The sequence below is a fragment of the Aplysia californica genome, unplaced genomic scaffold (assembly GCF_000002075.1).
Source record: "Aplysia californica isolate F4 #8 unplaced genomic scaffold, AplCal3.0 scaffold00331, whole genome shotgun sequence".
NCBI classification, from domain to species: Eukaryota; Metazoa; Mollusca; class Gastropoda; order Aplysiida; family Aplysiidae; genus Aplysia; species Aplysia californica.
In genome coordinates this window covers 486,899-510,663 of record NW_004797601.1, presented here as the reverse complement: position 1 = coordinate 510,663, position 23,765 = coordinate 486,899, and the positions used below count along the sequence as shown (strand labels likewise).

Here is a 23,765-nt window from a genome sequence, read left to right as displayed (position 1 = left end):
ATGAAAAAAAAAAATTAAATAAAAAAACCACACTCCAAAACAAACAAGGAGCATATAGATCTAGATTTCTAGATCTAGATCTAGATCTGGCTTACATCTACATTGCTATAGGGTTTGATACAATAACACCAAAGAATTGGAATATGAATCCTCCATATAGATCTAGATGTAGTAATCTAAATAAATCAGTGCTTTTTCGGTAGACCCCGCCCCCCTTATCTGACCTACATCTAGATCTAGATCTATACGTTTGATTCGCGGTGAGCTAAGATATCAAACCTTAAATTATAGTAAAATTCAGGGGGGCATGCCCCCCCCTGAAACCCCCCTTCCTATTCTTTATTAGGTCAGGGGGGCAAGCCCCCCTGAAACCCCCCTACTCTTGGGGCCAAAACCCGTGAATAACAATTGCGGGGTGGGAACTCCTGAAAAAGCGCCAATAAATCTAGATCTCTAGATCTTGTAGAACAAGTGAATAGGAGGCCTTGAACTAGATCTAGAAATCCGCATCCGATTCCGAACAGAGGGACTCAGCTGAGTCTAGATTCTAGATCTAGAATCTAAATCTAGATATCTGGATCTAGAAATCTATATCTAGATATATAGATCTAAATAAATAAATAATTCACGCACCTGATGAAATGCTTAACTTATTTTTACCAATATTAATATTACAGCACAACCTATGATAGGGTTTGACACAATAGAATTGGAATATGAATCCTCCACTGAGGTCAATAATGATCTATATAAATCTAATCTAGATCTAGATTCCTAGATCTAGATCTAGATTCTATTAGAACAAGAGAGTCGGACTTGAATGAATCCACACGACCTGAACAATTGAATTAGTCAACAAACGAAATTCAAAATGGCCGCTCGAGCATGAAACTGAAAGTAGATAATTTAAGTTGTCGTCCTTTTTCGTATTCGCAATTCTACTTAGGTTCCGACAATTATGTCGGAAACGCCGACGTCGGCACGAAATCGAAAGTGCCGACGAAGCCGACGGGAGAAAAAGGGGTCGCTGGCAGTCTGCCAGGCCTCGCACTACGCACATTGACTGACAGGCGGGCCTAACGATAGCATCGGCCGGTTCGCGATTGTCGGCAAACATGCAGGTCTAAACTTCTGCAATGGTCAGGGAAGAGTTCACAGTTCAATGCGATCCCGCCTGGAGCGAACGTGTAGGCCCTGCCCACCCAGCGAGAGATGTAAGTTTAGGGGGATAGCTCAGGTGTGAGTGCGGTGTTCGGGGAAAACAAACGCGTCTGTCAATTCACACCCCGGTGTGATTCCGTCTGGGGCTAACATTATATCGCTTCATCGAGTTTTACAACTTGTGTGTGATCACATTCACGATAGTAGCTGATCTTTGACGCTACGGACAGTTTATTGATCTCAACTTTTCACTCTTGGTTGATCGGCTGTCCCGCCCGGGTTTTTGTTCCGCAAATTATGATCTGAAATGCCGGATCTTAGCCGAATGTAGACCTTCAGAGTGAATCAGAGCGGGATCTTAGGGGTGTGACTTTTGTATAGTAAAGATTCTGTTTTTTTAAAACAGCGGGATCTTAAGCGAACCGGGATCGTAAGCGGTGGGATCTTAGGCGGAGACTACTGTATCACCAAATACAAAACAAAAACCTACCTCATACTACATTCATCTAAGATAATATAAGATGAGAGAAACTAATGATCCACGGGAGAATTATTGGGCGACATACAAAGATTCAGAGCAGAAATGCACTCATTACATAATTTATGTTCAATGATAAACAAACAATAATGCACAATTCACTTATACATGTGTAACAGAGCAGTGTATCTGTGGACATGAACAAACTCTTCCTCTCTCTCATGTACACACACATTATGCACAATGATACACATACAACACACGGTTTTCTCCCCTCAACTCAGGACAACTCACCCTTGTCCTACTTTCAACCATGGCTGTCCTCCGACCTCGTCCAAGCAACTCTTCTGCTTCTTTCTCAAGATCATTCTCTTCCTCCTCCTCTTCCTCATCATCATCTTTGAGGAAAATACCAACGTGTTTCAGCCTCTTTTTGATGCTGGTGAGAACTGTGGCTGGGGCACCCTGAAATGCGCAAGGACCTTTCATGCTTTCCATGCCGCAATGTAATTAATTAATACAATATAAAATTGAGGGAGAAAAAAAAAGAGATACTACAAACTGCAAATATCTGTGCATGAAGTACAATCAGCATCTTCTAGAGCAGTGCAATGATAGATAGAGGGTACAAGATAAAATGGGGGGAGACGAGAGACAGATACAGGAAGAACTAGGGTGTCTTCTAAATCAATTTCTATGCACCTGGTGACAAACGCTGTCCAAAATTAAATGTATTGTAAACACATCCAAATTCATGGTTGATCCTTTTGACTTCACACTATGCAAATTCCACAGTACATGTACCTATCTCCACTGCCTCAAACCCCTTTCTTTATCTCAAAACAAACTGAATAAAACCTGTGCAACTGAATTTTAACAACAAAATCATACACTTATACACACTGGAATGGTTTCAAGTCTTTCTCTTATTTTCCCCATGGGTAATGAAATTTAACTACTGAGAAATCTCCAGAAATATAAAGGCTGGGAACTCCTAAAAGGAGCAAATATGAGAGTGCTATTTCCATCAACAGCTTCAGATATAAGTGGATCAAGCTTTCTGTGATTATAACAAATTTGTTTTCAGGTAGAAAAGGTCCCAGAAAAAAAAAAATCATACCTCATTCACCATGACTGTATCCCCGAGAAACAGAGCTGCCTTTTTACCTTCCTTTGCCGCCAGGTCCGAGAAACCAACACTAATGTTGAAGACCATACCTGGGTAAAAAAATGTGGGCATCATCACAAATAAGATTGTTTAGCAGACTAGCTAAATTTTTTAAGAGAGAGAGAGGGAAAGAGAGAGAAAGAGAGAGAGGGAGAGAAGTGTGCGTGTGTGTTTTTCAGTCTGTGTGTGTGGATGAACCTACGAAGCAAGGCCACCACAAGCACTTTTACATTAACAGACACTAGTTTATCTTGCATTTCTGTTTCCAGAACATTAATAAACAAATTCTTGGCAAAATGATCATCAGTTTTTTCCCCAGTCTGACTGTTGGGACGTTATATCCTTCTCAGTCTCAGCACAGGATGACTCTTACAGACAAGGTGGGAAACTAGCCTCCTTAATGATCTATAATTCTGTCGATGGGGGCATAAAAACACCTTAAAATAAATATAATTAGTCTTAGTCTTACCTTTCTTTGCAGGAGCTTTTGTCTTAGGAGCAACGAGCAGTGAAGCCTCTCGGAACTCAATGCCGGTGGCAAAGCCAAAACTCTTCACCATCTTGGCCTCCAGCTCTGGGTGCTCGTTCTTGACAAATGCTACCCCGGCTTCATAAACCTCGCTCAGTTTCACTCCTGAAACCACATCAACAACCATACAATATACTAAGGAATACACTCTTCATATTAAAAAAACTCTGGATCGATAACAACATAAAAAAAACTGCCCCCTGCCAATCACACCCCCCCCCCCCATAATAAATAAATAATCAGGCCAATAATAATAAACAGCATTTCAATAACGCAAGTTTTCACTCAACAGCAAGCTCTAAGCGCTTTACAATCTATATTATTACTCCAGCTGACCTGATAGCATACTGAATTTTTTTATTTTTTTTACACTTCTTGGGAAGAATACAGGGAACATGTATTTACATTACCTGTGCTTACCATAATAATATGGGTGGATGGCAGGTGCTCTAATGTTGGTCCTTTTCTATCAAACATCTATCGCCCTTATCTATCATTGTACGTTACTCTTTCATAACACCTTTAATCTTCGGCACTTATTTGACTTTTTTGTGCTTCTAGTGTTGTAAAACTCTTATTAAAACTATAAACACACCCATTAACACTACAGGAGAAGCTGTACGTGCCGATAGAAGAACTGAATAAAATGACTCAGCATGTCAGATACTTGACTCCAATTGTGACGCAATCAAGAAAAAAATAAATTTAAATTAACTTACCATGCTGCAGTTTGGAGATGATCTCCTCTTCCACTTGCACCAAGAACTCATACGTTTTCTGGAGAGGCTCCTCTGGATTCACCAACAGCGTGCGGACAATGTTGGAGCAGTAAGACTTGTAGCGGACTCCCATTGTGCAGACGATGGCGTCAAACTGGACGTTGCTGTCGTCGCTGATGATCAAAAAGAACAGAACATGTAGATTTAGATTCGAATGCTTTGTGATACGTCATTCCGCTGTAAAATTACAGTATATCTGAAATTATTGTTGTAAATACAGCAATACTTTCTCCTTGCTGATTACGAGACAAGAGTGATATGTGGAGCAGGGTGACTGCCAACCCGGCTTCTCAATTTTCCAAGGGGTGCTCATCCATTTTCCAGGGGCATGTTACATAGCAATGACACCGCGCGCTCCATTTACACACACACGCGCGCGCATGTAAGTACATTATAACCACTCAACATGTCAGTGTGGCACTGGGGTACTGTGTGACTAGGGTATTTCAGCCTGTTCTTAATTATTAATATATGTGTACATTTTCCCCTCATATTCGCCTACATAAACTATACAAAATTGAATCGTGTTTTGAGCCTGAGAAAAGGCCTAGAACCAGAATATCGACTGTCAAGATTTCTATATACAAGATACAAACATGTTCTACGAACAGTGATATAGTGATAGGAAATCCCAAGATAAAATGTTTGTGGTACAGCTTGTTCACTGCACCCAATAGAAACAAGGGCGAGAGCACTATTGTATGACCTACAGTGTGGTGAGAAAGAGCGGTGTGCCTGGTGAAAGGGACCACATGTCGCATTTTCTCAAACCGAGATATCAGGCTTCAAAGGTCAAAAATAGAATTTTTGACAAAAATTAAGTTCCATTAAAAATGGATTCTTCAGCCATTTATGTATTGATATTTACAAGGATTTGGGTTATTTTGACTTTAAAATACATTTTAAAAGGTGTTTTTTAACCCGAGGTATATTGCATAACGCCAAAAAATGCGTGAGGAAACTGGCTTTTAGGGCAAACACTGCGGATGGTTTCTCTTGTCCATTCATAAAGTCGACCCAATCACATTGCATACTAAAATTTAGGTCATTCTCTCTGCTCTCCAATGGCAGATGTGCGCATGAATATCTAGAACATGTAAACAAAACGAAACTTTGCGCATCCATACCCTTTTGTTTCTTTGAAGAGCAAACTTGTATCGCCTATTTCTGCCCTGTGCAAACCGTATTTCTTGAAATTCCTGTTCAATGTGGTGGTGAATTTGTTTTGAAGACGTAATATAAACACTTTGAAGCTGTTCTTTTATTGTTGAGCTGCTTTTTAAAGTTGGTTTGTGAGAAGCGACTGTGTTGTCAGGTCGTCTCGAAGCACAACAACACGGCGGAGCTGCCAGCTGTTACTACTACTGGTACTGTTACTGTTAGTAGTAGATCTAGTACTGCTATTCGTGAGCAGGAAATTGTGTCTCTTCTCAATTCTCTTAGACGCATTGGAATGTCAGAATGGCAACTGAAGAAGACATTAGAGATGTAATATGCGATTATTTCGTTTCTGACGTCGATTTGGGAGAAGAGGAAGAAGATGAGTTCGATCTGTGGTGTCATCGCCAGTTCCAGACCCCGCACTTGAAGCAGAACCGAGCGAAGCAGGTAAAGATTAACAACAACAAAAACAACAGTGATAATAGAAATAGATTTAGATTTAGCAAACTAATAATTATTTATTATAATGATAATTAATAGTAATAATTATCATTACGCTGTTCTTTCTTGATAAACCTAGATCTAGATCTAGTTTAGATCTAGCTTACTCATAGTAGTGCATTTTTGTTTTCTTAATTCTAAATGTATGCAGAACAAAATTTCATTTATTCCTGGGAGAGTCTGGGTTCTAAGATCTGGATATGTGGCAATCTTGTTAAGTGGGTAAGGAACAAAAAGTTTTCCTCTGACCCTGATGATTGACAGTGTTAAGTTCATAATGTTACTGTGGTGAAGATACTTTTTTTGCCTGTGTGTGTTGCAGGAGATGAAGGGGGAGGGAGGGGGGTATCAAGTTTTTAAACAAAACAATAATAATTATGAACATGATTTAACAACATTATATTTCAGCAACAGCAAAACCTTTTTACTAGAATGGTGACTTGTTATGAAAAAAGGGTGTTCTGTTTTTGTTTTTTCTGCAGAAACAAAGGTGAAACTTTAGAGCCGTTTTTCTCAAAACTTAGCCAATACAATGAAGTTTGGTCTGAAGTATCCACTGACACCTTGAAGCACACACAGTGCTTCCACGAGTTGAAGCTGAAAAGTAAGGAAAATTTTGCGGGAGGTCTGGGACAGGTCCCCAGCAGGATCCAGGGACAGCGTCCCAGAGGAAGTTCAGTCCGAAGAAATTGAAATATAGTTCTTTTAGAGGGTTAAAAATGGCATTTGGGAGCCTGAAGAGATTTCCTACAACCCATAACATTTTGTCTTGTTTGATTTCTTCACCAACATATCTTTCCATTGCCGGCAATGTTAAAAGCAGGTTCCCCTTCCATTGCTACTATGATTCAATTAATTTGTCATCCCACCATTGATTAAACGCAAACCTGGGAATAATGAATAGATATGCACCTTCACAATAGTTACCCAGCGTATACCATAATTTTCCCTTCTGAATGTTGCATGTCACAACCTCGGAACATCACTTCGAATTATTCTTGATTTTAGTAGTTTAAGCACGTTCCCGTGCCATGAAATCTTCGCACTGATAATTTCTCCAGATCTTAACCCTTAGAGTGCTGATCGCGGTGGTCGTGACGGCCTGAACTTCCGTAAAGTGCTGATCGCGAGCGGTCGCGATAGACATTGGCATAGTATAACGCGATATACGAAAAGAACGAAGTAGTAATTTTTATACTGCTCGCTGTTAGGCTACGCAGAATTGATTTCGCCCGCCATTTTTCTTGTCACGGATTTCGATCGAGGCGCAAAGAGTTTTTTGTTTCACGTTGAAGTCGAGTGACAGTGAAGTCTGAAAATTCGCGCTTGCGACACGCAACAAACATGAAAATAGTGTCGCATCAGATTCAGATGAAGATGGTCCACGTATTTTCCTTGAATCGGAAGATGATTTCCAGGGTTTTGACGCTAGAGCTAACACTTTGTGGAAAATAACGTAGGCCTACGAAGCATATAGACTCTGATCTAGATCTAGAGATCTAATGAACTGGCAGTTTTTATTCAGTCATTTCCAACCCTGCTACTACAACAATAACTTCACAAAATACTTTTTGCTTCACATATTCATAAATAACTTTCAATATTCTAAAACTTTTATTTTTACCGTCATTAGAAATTTTGACAAATAAAGCTATTAGCCAAAAAAAAGTATTTGTGCAAATCTGGCGTTTTCCCAAAATAAATTCTGTACAGAGGGAAAATATAAGGGGAAAGAAGTCAGCGCTCTAGGGGTTAATAATAAATTTGCAACCAAGTACCAAGTTTCTTTCTGACAATAATTTTCCATCTAAGATCACAAGTCAATTTACTTTATCAACGCGCATATTTTCCAGCCGCGGATACAGCCCGAAGATAGACAGATGGAATGAGTGAATGATAGAAAGTAGGAAACTGGCACAAAAAGTTTGCCAGATTTTGATCAATCTGCAACTAAAAATGTACTGCCTACCAACCCGCAATGAACACATGGGGCATAGCGGAATAATGGCCGGTTGCAGGAAATGCGCAATCTGACTGGTCTCTATAACATTAATTTATTGCCGAGAAAATTACCGTAAATATCCGTAACTTATACAAGACGGCACAAAGTCGAGTACGAATCTTTTGCTAAGAAATTTCGGTTGTCCACTGTTGCAGTTTTTTACGGAGGGACTTGATAATGATGGAGGAATAAGTACGGAACTGGCAGAAAGTACAGATTTCCGTAAAAATACGGAAGAGTGGAAGCACTGCACACATCCAAACAGAGTTGGAAATCGGGATTCTATGTCTGGGAACAGAAACAGCTACACACGATGAAGCACAAACCGAAACGGAAGTAGTCCCAAGTAAAATATGAAATGGTTAATGGCAGAGTGAAAACATCTGAGAGTTTCGATTTACAGGGAAAAAAATCAAACCTGAAAAATCAAAAGTTAGCTTCCGAACTCTGAAAGTATACCCATGTAACCCTTTGTCACAATTCTTAACTGAATCATATTTTTGTACACTTTATGGGCACCCGAGTAAAAAATGTATACTGACCTCACAAACAGGCTTAGCTCCATTATAATAATATATAATAAACGTGAAAGACAAAATTTATCGCTCAAACTCAAAAGTACAGTACTAACTGGAAAGCCTCAAGTAGACCTATTCAGTGTGAGAGTTGTAAGAAATATGGGAGGGCAATAAGCTTGTGTAACTTTCTTTCTCTTCTTTTTTTTTTTTCACTAGTGACAGCACTGGACAATGGACAAATATTGACTCAATTTCTAGGCGACAGTGTTTGCAATGCAAAACCTATGGGTTAAAAATGTCGCGTTATCAGACTACTACCGGCAAAATTTTGGGTGGTAACGAAAGCGAAAGTAGATCATTTTCCTGATCGAGCTTCGGTATCACACATACACTTGTTTGCCACCATAGCCACCTGTTCGCGTGAAACACTCTCAGACCAGGAATAGCCGAATAAATATCACAATCGCGACCGGCAAAATGAACCCCCAAGGACGTTATTGGATTTGGTTTTTAAATATTCGAGAGCTTTTATGTATTTTCGCGGGGCAATTTACAGAATTCCTCAAATTCCCGGGTCTCCGCAATTTTTTTCAAACTCCCGGGGCCTGGCAGTCACCCTGGTGGAGCCACAAAAGTAATTTAATGGCGAATTTTGCTGATGGACTAGAGTAAGAAAAAACATTCGCACCCCTCGTTATTCGACCAGTATAAACAGCCCCTTAACGCTTCGAAGCATTCATGAAGTTTTGTTTCCACAAAATTACAGACAAGTATTATGTTTTAGAACTTTATTCACTTCTAGTTACTTCAGTGCTTGCCAACCCACGGACAGTATCACTCGCCACTAGCGAGACATTTGGTTATATAGGTGGGCAGTATCACCCACTAGTGGGTTATCTGGTTATTTTGGTGGGTGATGGGGATCACACTTGGACATACATATAGGTGGGCTGAGAGAAAATTTTAGCCCCTCAAAACAGGCAAACGTATAGGTTGACTATAAGAAAGTTGACAAGCACTAGATTACTCAAACCAAAAGAGCCAACTACTTACCTGGTCGTACTGAACTTAAGGCTGTACTTCCCGCCACTCTGGATGATGGCTGGGTAACAGACGTCCAGCTGACCGGTGTCCACTCCAGAGACGTATTTTTTGTTCTGCAGAGCCTGCTCCACACCGTCTGACAATTTGGAGTGCTTCACTTTCTGATAACCACAAACAAATAGATCCACCATTAATCTTTAAAGAAATAATTGCAAAAGCAAATAAACTAACTTTAACACATTACACCCTAAGGTCCATTATTAGATCCTCAGCAAAGGGAAAGAACCCACCTCCCGTGAATACAAGCCTTTAACTCACTTGCGACGCGTGCCGCACAAGCTGCGGGACAAGTACATTGACACTACCGGCGGCGTCCTGCACCCTATGCGGGACCGATTAGTCAATGGGAAAATATCAGGTAAATCCCGCTACATATGCGAGAAGTGGCCTCAGAATAACGCAGTCACCACTCTTACACCATTAGCTGCAATCCAAGTTTTGATGGGAAGCGAACCAAACTTTTGGTAAATAAAAAACTACGACCACCCCAGAACAACGAAAATAGCAATTCCTCTCTACTGAAACTGAACATGAATGCACATCAAAAACGAAAGTGTAAGCCTAATAACAGGCTAAACGACTTGGAAATTTTTGATGAAGTAGACTCTGATATATCAAATATTGAATATGACTCTGATGGGGATCCACAATTTGTGGTAAAACAGTGAGATAAGGATAGATTGACTAGATCTAGTGATAGTGAGTCAACTGATGACAGTTATGTTTCAGACCCTGACCAACCAGGTCCATCCAAAAGGAAACGCAAGTCTAGATCTAGATCTAGATCTAGAAGATCTGCTACTAAAAGTAAAGACAGATGTATTATTGAAACTGAAGAAATTTTAGATCTACAAGATGTTACAATAGCAAGTGTTGCAGCTGGGATGGTCATGGTGATGACACGGCTTTATTTCATTTGTTATTTTTTGCATTATATAATGTCTCCAAAATTTATGCGCAAGACAAAATTTCATCAAAATTTACATGGGTGTATTTCAAAAACTAATAAAGATAATGACTTCATTTTTATTTTTGTTGGAAACCTGGTCATTTCAATAAAAACATATACAAAGGAGAAAGTGATAGCTTTATTAGTTTTTGAAAAACAGCTTATCAAAATATGCCCTGAAATGCCAATCTTGAGAGGTTGTGCCCTGAAATTTCCGTCAGTCTCCAATGAGTTAAAAAACACATTTTAAAAATACTAAACAAATTCCAAAATCTTGAAAAATTAAAAGTTAAAACGAAAAATGAATGTAGTTTCAGAAAAATATCACTTTATGTCTGCGCAAACTGTTGGAAATGTAACTTTAGTTCAATCGGGGTGTCCGACCCGTCATTCTCACTCTCAGCCTCGCGGTCGGGCCCTAGATCTAAATTCTAGATTTTCTACGTCTGATCAATCCGAATCGCCCCAAACTCTTGCTACAACGTTTTCATCAAAATCTGAGTCATCTAATTTGCCATATGCTTGTTTTTGCTCAAATCCATCGTTATTTCCTTTTTCGAACTCAATTACTTCGTTCGGCTCTAATACTAAAACTACTGACCAGAAAAATTTCGTTTCGGTACCAAACGAAAGCAGAAACTTTTTGCAATAACTATGCAAATCAAATCTCGGCCCCAGTGTCTTACCAAAGCGAAACTTCGTTTCTAAAGATGCTAGGTCGGCGCGGGTGAGTCAGGGTGGAGCGCGTAAGGGAATTCCCTGGCGGTCCCGAGCGAGTCAGGGTGTAATGTGTTAAGGTCAGCAAATATACATGCAATGTTGGGACATTCAATAAGAAACATTGGAAGGTGTTCAGGTGCGTGAAAAACAAAAGGAAGGGACGTGGCAGTGCAGAAAAGAAACCACTCATGTATTATTCTAATAGTCAGTGCTTCCACCAGCTGAAGCTGAAAAGTAAGGAAAATTCTGCCGGGGGGCGACAAAGGCCCCCAGCAGGGTCCATGGGGCGAAGCCCCGAAGAAATTGAAATTTAGTGCTTTTAGAGGGTTGAAAAATGGCATTAGGGAGCCTGTTTGAAGAGATTGCCTGCAAACCGCAACATTTATTTTTTCATCAACAATATGTCTTGTTTGATTTCTTCACCAAGATCTACAAAATATTTTATTTCCATTGATGGCAATGTTTAAAAGCAGGTTCCCCTTCCATTGCTACTATAATTCAATTAATTTGTCATCACACCATTGATAGAAGACAAAACTGGGAATAATAAACAGAGATGTACCTTCACAATACAGTTACCCGTCGTATACCCTAATTTTCCTTAAATTTCACACCTGAATGTCGCATGTCACAAACTCGGAACACCACTTTGAATTATTCTTGACTTATTTAGGCTGGTTTTAGCATAAATTTCTTTCATAGCGGCCCTTATCGCGTTCCCGTGCCGTAGAATCATCGTATTGATAATTTCTTTAGATCTAAATAAATTTGTAAAAAAGTTTCTTTCTGACAATAATTTTCCGTCTAAGATCACATGTCAATTTACTTGATCAACGTGCAGATTTTCCCGCCACGGCAACAATCCGAGAGAAATACCGTAAATATTCGTAACTTATACTAGTTCAAGACGATACGAAGGCAAGTACGGATCTTTTGCTATGGAATTTCGGTAGTCCTACGCTGTCGCAGATTTTTATGGAAGGAGTTGATAATGATGGAGGAACAAGTAAGGAACTGGCAGAAAGTACGGATTTTCGTAAAAATACGGAAGAGTGGAAGCACTGCTGAATGCACACTTGCATGTTACAAGTGTTGCGTTATAAAACTATTACCGGCAAATTACTGGGTGGTAACAAAAGTGAAAGTAGATCTTGATTTTCCCGATCGAGCCTCAGTATCATACGTACACTTCCGCCTGCCGCCATAGCCCCCTGCTCTGGTGAAATGCACTCTCAGGCCGAGATTAGCTGCATGAATTTTATCACAATCGCAACCGGCAAAAATGAACGGGCGTTATCAGATTTGGTTTTAAGTATTTTTTCGGGTCTTTCCCGCAGCAATTTAGAGATTTCCTCAAATTCCCCTGTCTCGGTGATTCTTTTCAAAATCCCGGGGCCTGGCAGTCACCCTGCTTAAAGATCCCAAGCTGCGATACGATGCTATAAATAAAATGCTCCCACCTCTGACACCCCCTTTTCACAAAATCGTAATATATACACCAAAATTTTAATTATAACAAAATGGTTAGTAAATCTGACTGCAGAATGTATTTTTCCACCTAAAAACACATTGGGTAGCCAACCTTCTTTTTAACACTCCAATTAATTACTGAGACATCGTCGATTTGCTTACAGAATCTGCTATTGCGTGGTCCACTTTTAGGAGTATTTTCCTATATGTGGTTCATCCATATTTTGCCTACCTTTATAACCCCGTAATAATTTCTCTCTCTTGACTCATCCGTTACTTACTTTGTCAGCATCAATGATTTCCATAATCTGTTCCTTGAGGTAATTGTTGAAGACGTCACAGGTCACTTGACTTGCTTTCTGGATTGTCTTCACTTCCGACTCTTCTTTCGGCGCCATGATGTAAGCAAACTGGCCAGAAACATCCACCTGTGAAAAAAGAGTTCTTTGGTAAAAAAAAAAATTCTGCTCAACCATATTTCACATGTCATATAAACTAAATTGTAACGGAATAAACATAAACCCCCCCCTGCAATGTAAAATTACCAGAAGAAAGTTTGCAAAAATCATTAAATGCTCATGAAGAAATCTATAGGAAAGGAGAACATTCATTAGATAAACTTTTTCTCTGCCATTCACAGTCATCACTCTTTGCTACTTTTGATGTGGCAGCATATTATGGAAATGCACTCTCAACAAGACAAAACAGAAACATCATTTTAGAAGCAAGATCACTAAAATACGTTGGATTTGCCACTTTTGAAGCAGTAGCGTATTATGGCAATGCAGTCTCAACAATTCAAAACAAACATCACCTTAGTAGAAATATAACTGGAGCACTTTCGCGTCTAGTAAACAAACTTACAGTAGAACAACTGTACAACTGTGAACGAAAACCTCAACCATTGCTAAGTACCAAACATAAAGATAATTCAAAATCGAATAAACAATTTTTTTAATATTTGTTTTAGTAGACGTTTTCAGCGCTCGCAACTGCATATGGTCATATGAGCGCCAGAAGATTAGAGGTGTTATAAGAGAGTAACAAACATAAAAAAAGGAGGGGAGATAAGGACAACCAGAGCTTCCAGCAGCTGATGTCATTTTGCGAGGATTTACGGGTCCAGGGCAGCGCCCTGGCAGGGGGTTGAAGGGGGACAGCGCACCGCTTACGCTTGAGATTTTCTGGTATCAGGGCATCCTAAGTATGCCATTTCTGGCTATTCAAGCCTAAATTTAATAAGAAAATAAGTGAGAAAAAAACATACCCTGCATACATAATTTTCAGTTTGTGTTAATCCATGTATATCCAAAGCCATGCTTTCTCCCTTGTACCGATACTGTATATCCACAACAATAGTATAACAGCTAGATCTATAAAACTTGACAGTTAGGGGGGGGGGGGGGGCGCGGCTTTTAAAATGGACGATTTTGAGGTCAAATTAGGGTATCACGGTTTTTTACATGTTGTGAAACTTCAACTTCTCCTGTACCTAAAAATAGCTATGAGAGAATTTGGAAATAACGTATTTCTATCTAAAATTGTCTTTCAAAACACTAGGGTAGGGCAAAAATTGTATGATTTTGAGAAAACATGATCTATTTCTCATCAATTGACCAACCAATAATTATAGTTTATCTCGGAATAAGCATACAGTGTTGTATATCGATGGAATCGTTTTTTCCCCTGTCTGAATAAATATGCAACTGGGTCATGACGTCTCATCACCGCTTCCTATTAGCTCAAAACGAGACAAAGGTTTCACCAAGATTGACCTAGATTGTGGGCTGAATGTTTACTACTGAGATGACCTTGAATGTTGAATGGCTAATGCTAATGACTGCAAGGAATGCTCGAATTCTGTTGGTTCTCCACCATAGTTACAAGGGCACTTCCGCAAAGCTTGACCCATAATTGCACGTGGAATTTTCCGTCTTTTCTTGAATGAACAAAGGAATACTTGGTGTGTAGTCTCAAGTCAAAGAAACGCGTTTGTCTCTCGAAACGAAGGGCCACTTTCAGATTACGTGCTGGATGGTAGCGTCACTGTGTCGATAACGCTCTACAATTGCTGTGCTCACTCGCCTCTGATATTGTTAGTAAGGTTGTTACTTACTTAGGCCTACTTGTATACTTGAAGCAGACATTTTAGATTTTTTCTAGATTTGTGAATTGCGTTATTATTGTCATTGAAAATGCCGAAGAAGAAGGTGACTGGTCGTTCGAAGCTGCTGCAGAAAGCTCGTGAGATGCGTGGAAAGGCTGTGGAGCTGGAACTCGATAGGAGCTGTGAAGCTGAGGCTGAGGTATGTAGACTAGATTCTCTAGCCTAGTGATATCAATTTATAAATTATATGTGTACTTTAATATAAATGTGGCACTAGAATGATAGATCTAGTAGTAGATCTAGTAGTAGCGTGTGTAGATCAAGATCTGTACCATGTGGTTTGTGTGCGCGTGTGTGTGTGTGTACTTTAGTATTTGTGGTACTAGAATGATATATCTAGATAGATCTATCTAGTAGTAGTAACGTGTGTGGATCTAGATCTATGTGGTTTGTGTGTGTGTGCGTGTGTGTTATTGCATGATTATACTCTATTCTTTGTTGCAGAAATGAAAAATATCTATTGATTCTTCTTACTGAATTTGAAATGCATGGTTACCTAGGCCCTATATTCACTTTTATATAGGCAAAATTTTGTTCAACTGTACGACTTTTTCATGTAGGCCTACAGGCCTAATGTTTTCAGTCAACAGATTTTGAATATTCAGTACCAGAAATTTACTTGCATGAAACTGATTTTTCTGTAACTTTTTTTTTCCGCAGTCCTTGTCTTCTGTCCCTGTGCCCCCAGAGATGCCTGCATCGTCTTCGGTTCTGGATATTCCAGAGACCCGGCGGCCTGTCTTTCCGCCGGACCCTCTGCTGCTGATCCCTCTCCGTTCCCAGGAGAAGCTGAGTAGGTATGTCGTGCCTGCTGCTGCTGAAGATATGTCTCGAGCCATCGTGGAGTTGTCACAGGTTGAGGGGCTGTTCCAGCAGCTTCAGTGTTCCCAGTGCGGCATCGTTGGGACTTTGTCGCTACGTCAGATGGGTCAGTTCGGCCTGGCTCTTCGGCTCTCCCTGTTCTGCTCAGAATGTTCTAGCATCGTCGGTAAGCCCCAGTACACGTCTTCCCTCGACACCAGCACCCCGGCAAAGAGGAAACCGTTCAAGGTGAATCAGAGTGCCACGGCTGCGGCTCTGATGTCTGGCCTTGGGCCGTACCAGTTCAACACATTATGTGCTCACCTGGATCTCCCAGGTCTTAATCCGAAGACCTTCAACAAGTATGCCACTCAGGTGTACGGAAAGAGTGAGTCTCTTGCGGACAAAGTATTTCTTCAGGTTGCCAACGCTGTTCGCCAGGCTTACCAATGCATGGGCTGCGTCGCGGAGGGCTCTAAATCTAATCAAAATTCTGAAATTTGCTTACAGTTTTTGTCCTCTGGTGTTGCCTTCATCCGCTACCCCCCCCCCCCCTCCCCCGAGTGTCTCTTTTTAAAAAATCAATAATCCCTGCCCTACTCCGTAGTCCTATACTTCGCAACGCTCGACTTTTTAATGAACTTTGGCGACCCCAACAAACGCGGTGCTCACCGATGCCGTACCTTGTAGTGCCTCGCGCGAAGGTTCACTGACCTGTCACGCACCCGACAATCTAAAAATCGGACAAAGCATTTTCTTTTCAACCCCCACCCCCATAAGTGACAGCACGGTGAAGAGTCCGAGTAATTATTAATTTTATTTGCACGGCGACAAAGCGGGTATACTGTACAACCTGCATATTACAAATGTTGCGTTATCAGTTTATCTACGTCAAATTTCAGGGTGGTAACGAAAGCGAAAGTAGATCTTGATTTTCCCGATCGAGCCTCGGTGTCACATACACTTCCACCTGCCCACATAGCCGGCTTTTTGCGTGAAACGTACTCTCGAACGGGGAAAAAGTGAACGAATAATTATATCACAATCGCGACCGGCAAAAACGGAGTCATGTACCGCGGCTAGGGTTCACTGAAAAGTCTTGCTGGCTTCATCACTCAGTATGCAGGCTAATTTACGACCGTTTACCAAATTTTTACTACCTTCAAGGCAAATTTACTACCATTTACGACCTTTACGACTAGGGCGCCGAATTTACGACTTTTTAGCGACTTTGCTGGACACCCTGTTCAATATGGCCGCCGTTACAATGGTAACGGTGGATTTTTAAAAAAAACGTAACATTGCTTTTTAGAGATGTTTTCCTGTTAAACCTACCCCTCCCCCTTAATGTTCAACCTTTTTTATGTTCAACTTTTTTTTCGGCATGTGTTGGTTTGCACCATAATGTGTAGAATCCTTTTATAATAGTACAGCTAGAACCTAGATCTAGATCTATATAACTTGACAGCTTATATTCAACTTAAATCCACAACAATATGTTCAAATAAACAAGTCTGATGAAAAATTCAAGCTCTCTTCAGTTTTCTTTTCTTGGCAGGCCCAAGATCTATTGAACCATTATCGTCATGTCTTCCTATTGTTTACACTTACAGTGCTGGTGCTCTGCTTGTGCTTTAGAAAGTGAAAGACACTGTCTACACTTTCAAATAAAAAAGCAGTTGCGGTATGGGTTGACTATTTTTGACCATTAATAATTACGGACATTTTTTATTTCGCGTTTTTTTAAATAATTTTTTTTTTAAGGCACGAATTTTCACAGAAATTTTTCCATTTGCGGAATTCTGCTAATTTGCGGAAATCCGCAAAATTGCAGAAGACTGGAAGCTCTGGACGATAGATGTTTGATAGGAAAGAAGAAGCAAACCACACCAGAGCACCCGCCAACCACCCACAAACGATTGATTGAGTAGGTGTTATACAGCACTATCGACCAAATCCACTAAACGATTTTTTTTTAATATAAAAAAAAACCCCCAACTAGAAATGTCTTTGTATTTCACATCATAAGCACAAACTGGAGATACCACCAACCTTCTCAAAGCCAGCACCTTTCAGTGCGTTTCTCCAGGCCTCCATAAGCTCTCCAGGATACTTGTCTTTGTTAAATTCTCCCACTGTTTTGCCCTGAAAGTCACAACAAAGACAATGGGCTCATTCTTCCAACAATTAAAGAACAGTGGCAAATGTGAAATAATAATTTTTAAAAACTTTACTACCTCTCTTTTTAATATCCTTACAATATAAAACCAAACAAATTTGTACAAATTATTACCAATTCTCCAACTGAGCATACACTGCAGCAGTCTACAAACACCCAATATTATTGTGTAATTGGTATTCTTTGTATTGAATATCTAATTGTGTGCATAGTTTGAGGAATGCCACTCAGAAAGAATACAAAGAGTTCTTAACAAGTAGTTCACAAGGTAGCACCACCAGTAAAGATCCAACTACCTTTTTACTTTTCTTTATGTACTCAATCATCTTCTGGAAGTTTGCCTTGTCCTTTTCCTTGTCTCCCTGGAAATTGAAGGGGGGGGGGGGGGGGGGAGGGAGAGAGAAAGGAGAAATGATAGATATCTTCAAATAACTCTGCACATAAACTAACAATACAGACATCAATACAAGTATTCATATTCAAACCAGATCCAAAACAATCTAAAAAAGTAAACTAAACAAACCTTAAAAGACATTAAAAAAAGGAAATAAAATGCATATTATCTATAAACTCTAAATGACTCACTGACTGACTGCCAAATGGAAAATTTCATTAGAAGGAAGACTGCTGACAGGTAAAGTTAGTATATTGTGTTGAATTTACTTCAAATGTGCCCTTTTTTTTTCTCATCCGTACTCCAGACTTTGCAAACGGACATGAGGTTAATTTCACCATATATATGTATATGAGCTGAACATAAGCTAGGTCTCCGATAAATTAGGCAAATGCAAAAATACGGCTCATACTTCAAATCACAAATGTTTCACTATTATAAAGAATTTCTATAGCTGATGTGGTCTAGCCCTAAAAGGTTTAGTGCAGTCTACAGGAAAAATATAAGCAATTATAAATACGTTTCCGTAAGTTCATAGCTATACAGTCGAACCTGCTTTAAAGACAATCGCCGGAACAAACAACCACTTCCAAGCTCCCCCTTGCCTTTTGTTATCATAACGACATTGTCCAAGAAGACCACCTGCCTAAGCTGACCAATATTCTCCTTGACACCCCATGGTCGGCATGGACAGGTTCAAATGTATTTCTAACAAACACGGACAGACTTTGTTTGAGTAAAGAAAAGCACATCATCACAATAATGGTCATTTAGTGCTGGGGAAAAAAAATAAGATGGACGGACAAACAGAACAACGGAGGGAAAGTAAAGAAGTAGGACCTACCAGTGGTGCCCTCCAACCACCTGCATGGAGAACTTTAACAACATACAAATTAACAAAAATGCATCCTCAGGATACAATATGAAGATAAATTAGTTATATCTACCTTATCGCGTGTGATAAGCTTTAGGCTGGGAATTCCCTGATCATTTTCCTTCGAGCTGTCCAACTGTTTCAAGAACTCAATCTTTTTCTTGCTGGCCAGGACACAGATGACTTGTTCACAAAACACCATGATTGTATCTGTAAGCTCATAACCAAACAGCCATGTCTGAAGAAGGAAAAGAAAAAATGGTAAATAAAATTATATGAAACTGTTATAATCAACAATATAAGAAATTTGACAAGTTTTTTAAAGTTGTTTTTTTTTTTTTTTTACATTGCTGTCTTTTTTCCTCCCATTTTCTTTTTTTTTTTTTTGGTACAAAAGCTGAAGAAACCAAAAACCATACACAAATTTCCGAAATATCCCTCAGTCTCCAGTGAGTTAAGCAGTAGACCTCTTCAGTTAGCCAATTATCAAAATGTCATTTCACTGTGTATATATATTTTTTTCATCCTTTCTTTGTCAGGAAAAGTTCCATTTTAAGTTTTGTTTTAGAGCACTATAAAGCATCCGGTATACACATTTATACAAGGCCGCTAATATATTTACTTATTATTTTCTGGTTCTTCTGAGACAAACTCACTGGACTATTTTCAGCTAAACAATGTACTCCCTCCGACACAGCTAAACAGTTTGAGGTCAGTATTGATTTGACCACAGACCAAATAATCAATACCACACTCAAAAACAAGCGCAATTTACCAGACACAGAAAGGGCGCCTTATTGAGTAAGCCGTTGCATAACAGCGTAAAATCTGCGAAATTTTCCATCCCCCGTCATGGGGCCCAGCGGTGTGTCTTTGAGAAAAGCACTTTAATGAAGTTTCCCTACTTTACACAGGTGGGAATAGGTAACCGGCTCAGATGGTCAAAGGTTTGTCAGTTTATTTTTGAGTGTGTGCAATCCACAACTCGCACAGTATGCTTCTCAGGAAACAGGAAATGTGTCAGTGTTCTAGGGTCTGATGGGGTAATAATTGTACAGCGCACAGAGCATGCTGTAGAGTGAGCATGAATAAGATGCACTTAAATGTAATTATTATCATTATTATTACAATTACCTGCAACGCTGTGCTCTTTGAGTAGATGATGTCTTCATCCACACCCACAGCCGTGACAAGCGCGTCCATTTTGCCCAACCCTTCATCTCCAGTCGCTTTCTGTGAATAAAAATAAGGGGCAACATGAAAACAGGAAAAGTAGCACTCTCAAGCTTTGTCTGAAGCCACTGATTTTTTACCACGGCTATTCAGACTCGAGTCTGAACTCACGCGGCTATTCGGACTCCCAGTGCGCATGCCCAATCACCGGGTTACCGGAGGTGAAACGGACAGGCAATTCAACCTTGGCCATCACTAGGTTTCTACAATCTGGTCAAAATTTTCAAGACAACACAAAACTAAGAAAAGTATTAGTAGGTTGCGTAAACACGGCCTTGCAGGCACTCCTTCCGACCGTGTGGTATCGGTGAAATCGGGGTAATTCCGATCACTGTTTCTTTGCTCTTTCGCTATAAAACACCAAATGCGGTACACCCTGTACAAGTTCAGCTTTTCCTCGTTACAATGGTGTAAGTTGTTTATATGTCCGTTTATTAGGAGCTGCAGAATCGCAGACGAAAGCGAAGCCCCTCGCGGTCGGAATGCGTGGTCGGCCGGTTCAAAAATTGACACGCGTGCTTTCAAATGCTTTGCGGAACGAGCGATGATTAAATACTGTCTCTTCATTGGTGGAGAACTGTAGCGCTTTAAACAGGCTTTCCCGTGGTACATATTTCGCCTTTGTCGTTTAAATAGAAAGCTTTTAAAAATGCTGTCAAAATGTTTAAAGATCACTTTTTACCCAAAATATGTAAAATACCGGCTTAAAAAATGTATTAAGGAAAAGATCAGTTTATTTCCTATTAAAATAAAGTAATCAGCTTGGAATTATTTTACATCAATCCTTCCGCGAGACTCAGAAAGCATGTGACCCCGCAAGCGGGGTACACTACAGAATAAGCCGACTCGCTCGCCGTGGGGGCCGGTACGGCGTCGGCCGGGTCAACGCTCGGTGTTTTTGTCGAAATAACGACAGATCATCGTGTTTGAAGTGATAAAAATAAAATACTGATTTGTAATGATCTCAGTCTTGAAAAAAATTAGGCTCCATATATTTGTTATAGTGATTGTACTGTTAATGTGGAGATGTTTAGTGCACTTGGTACTCTTTTATTATCTGTCAAACATGGGGTTGCAGCCAGTGACTGACTTTAACAAATTTGATCAAATTTTAAACAATGATCATTTTCTTAAAAATTGACTGAGAGGTTAAAGAATGGTACCAAAATGCTCAGTGGATATAGGCCTTTCAAATGGAACAGATACATTTGGCATACAGCTACTTCGAAAATTTAGTTTCTGGTACCTAGTATTAGTGACGTCAAAAGTGATCATACTACAGTGGCAAAATCTTAAATACAGTGGGTGTCGCATTCAACGAGGTCGCCGGGACAGGCTTGTTGTCCTCGTTGGATCCGGCCTCTCGTTGAATGTGACGAAGGCTAAAGACAAGAAAGGAGACAAGTTATTATATTATAGGATGTACCAATACCAGTAATTAAAAGATGCTCCCCCTGATGACGAACATCTCAAACAGCATCAGTGTGAACGTGTTTGCTGTGTTCTGACCGTCATTTCTGCATTTTAATTTCTTTTCTCAGAACACTTCTTTTTTACACAGCTCATTATATGCAGGCATTTCAAGCATTACTTGTGACTTCTCTTTATACATTACTTGCTCAGTGCCTGTAATTATCAACACAAAACCTCGTGTTTGCAATAATGAACACTCGGATTCAACGAGATTTTAGGTCAGGCCTGGCGACCTCGTTGAATCGGAGTTCCACTGTATTGACTAGAATTAGAGTGGTGGTGGTTGAGCAGTTGGACCTATCAAAAATAAAATAAAGTTGACACCAAAAGGGGTCAATTCCAACTGTAATACACCAAGAAAAATAGACCTGCCACTCTATGAAATCTATAACTATAAGTCAGGATCTCAATGGAAAAAATTGGGATCAACGACAAATCACTTAAGTGACTGCCAAGCTGACTTAGAAAATTTCCAGGGACGTCCATTATCATATCCACGTATATTCCCTCTGTGCGCGCACGTGTGTGTGGTGTATTTGTGTGTGCCCGCGCATGCGGGTGCCTGTGTTTTCTCATTATTTTCTTTTTTAATCCTGAAGTATCACGTTTTGACTCTTTGGGTTGGTCACTTCTTTCTTTTTGTAGGCCTTAGATCTAGTATATATTGAAACACTTGATTGAGAACTTGAGCAGACAAGAAGGAAGAAGCACTAATTGCAGCGGTGTAGAAGGGACTGCACTTTTTTGAAAAATCACAAAACAATTACTCAAACAGAAATTACGTCAACAAGCAATGGGTAGACATTGCTAAAGAAGTTGGAGTGGAAAGTAGAGTTGTTTTTTTAAATCACGAGGAAGAAAGGAATTTGAAGTCAGTACGTTTGTGTAATCAACTCAAACTTTCCCTCTCCAAAACGGAGAGTTGAAAACATGGGGAATGTGAAGCCAGTGCGAAACAGGATAATACAGGTCAATTTCCGAATGTTTAGCACTCAAATTGTTCTTTAAAACTGCACAATGGTATTTAAAACTATCAAATAAGCTTATTAAATTTTTTATCAGGTGTAGATCTAGATCAGTATCATTTCATATACAGTGGAGTCCACTTATAACGAGTCCTGAAAGAATGAGAAGTCTGTTATAAAGACATTATTCTAAAACCCCGTTTTTTTCCCTTCTTTATTTTTGTAAATAAAATACTGCTATAGCACAATCAAATATACGTGCAAGTCGGTTATAGCGGAATATTCCTGATGCTGTGCACAGCGTATAGGCCATTTATACATTATGTAAAACCTCGCCAGTTGAGAAACTTGTTTGTGATCAAATGGGAGAGCCCATGTGTGCCAACGATGAAGGCCGTTGCTCCCAGCAACCTTCTGATTGACCCGCTGTCGCGGTAGCGGAGTTAAGCGGAGGAAATGGCAGTAGCGGAAATCCGCTAAATAGCGGACTATTGAGACCCATGTCTTACCCAAGTTAAGTCAACTGGCAAGGGAAGCCCCGGAAGACGACAAAAATAGATATTATAATACTTCTTCTATATATTTGGGCCAAAATGTTAATTTTAACCGACTTTCAAGAAAGAAGAGCAGCGTACGTCTCCGGCTATGTCCGTTCTGACCGGACGATCCAGTCACAATTGACACTCTACTATAATTCATCATGGGAGGACTTCCGTAATGAGCGACCACTATAGTATGAGACAGCAGAATTGAGGGCTAGGGGTAGGGGTAGCCTAGGGGCAGGGGTAGGGGTAGTGTTAGGGTTAGGGATGGGCCTCGTACCTGGCCCCCCGCTGGGCGAGGGCGGGTTTTGGCGCTTTTTCGGTAGTTCCCACCCCTCTTATTTGAGCCTGATCTACATCTAGAATTTGATTCGCGGCAAGCTAAGATATCAAACCTAACAACAACAGCAAAACATTAAAGGCTATTGTTAGGGGACCGTACGCCCCAATAGCGCTTGGCGCTAGGGGACCGTACGCCCCCATAGTGTTTGGCGCTAGGGGACCGTACGCCCCCATAGTGTTTGGCGCTAGGGGACCGTACGTCCTTTGCGCTGAGGCTTGGTGTTACGGGACCGTGCGCAGATACGTGCATGCATC

The 23,765-nt window shown here is 40.2% G+C and overlaps 1 protein-coding gene across 1 annotated transcript in view; it reads right to left on the bottom strand.

Annotated features, from left to right (window-relative positions):
• LOC101847888 (FACT complex subunit SPT16) overlaps positions 1–23,765 on the bottom strand; it is a 47,488-nt gene that overhangs the window by 19,836 nt on the left and 3,887 nt on the right. The window contains exons 2-11 of the mRNA XM_005102577.3: positions 20,090–20,188; positions 19,029–19,193; positions 17,984–18,049; positions 17,561–17,653; positions 12,822–12,968; positions 9,351–9,502; positions 4,056–4,228; positions 3,277–3,441; positions 2,760–2,857; positions 1,934–2,104 (exon numbers count right to left, since the gene is read on the bottom strand). Coding sequence (XP_005102634.1) covers positions 1,934–2,104; positions 2,760–2,857; positions 3,277–3,441; positions 4,056–4,228; positions 9,351–9,502; positions 12,822–12,968; positions 17,561–17,653; positions 17,984–18,049; positions 19,029–19,193; positions 20,090–20,188 — 1,329 coding nt within the window. The remainder of the gene's footprint in view (positions 1–1,933; positions 2,105–2,759; positions 2,858–3,276; positions 3,442–4,055; positions 4,229–9,350; positions 9,503–12,821; positions 12,969–17,560; positions 17,654–17,983; positions 18,050–19,028; positions 19,194–20,089; positions 20,189–23,765) is intronic.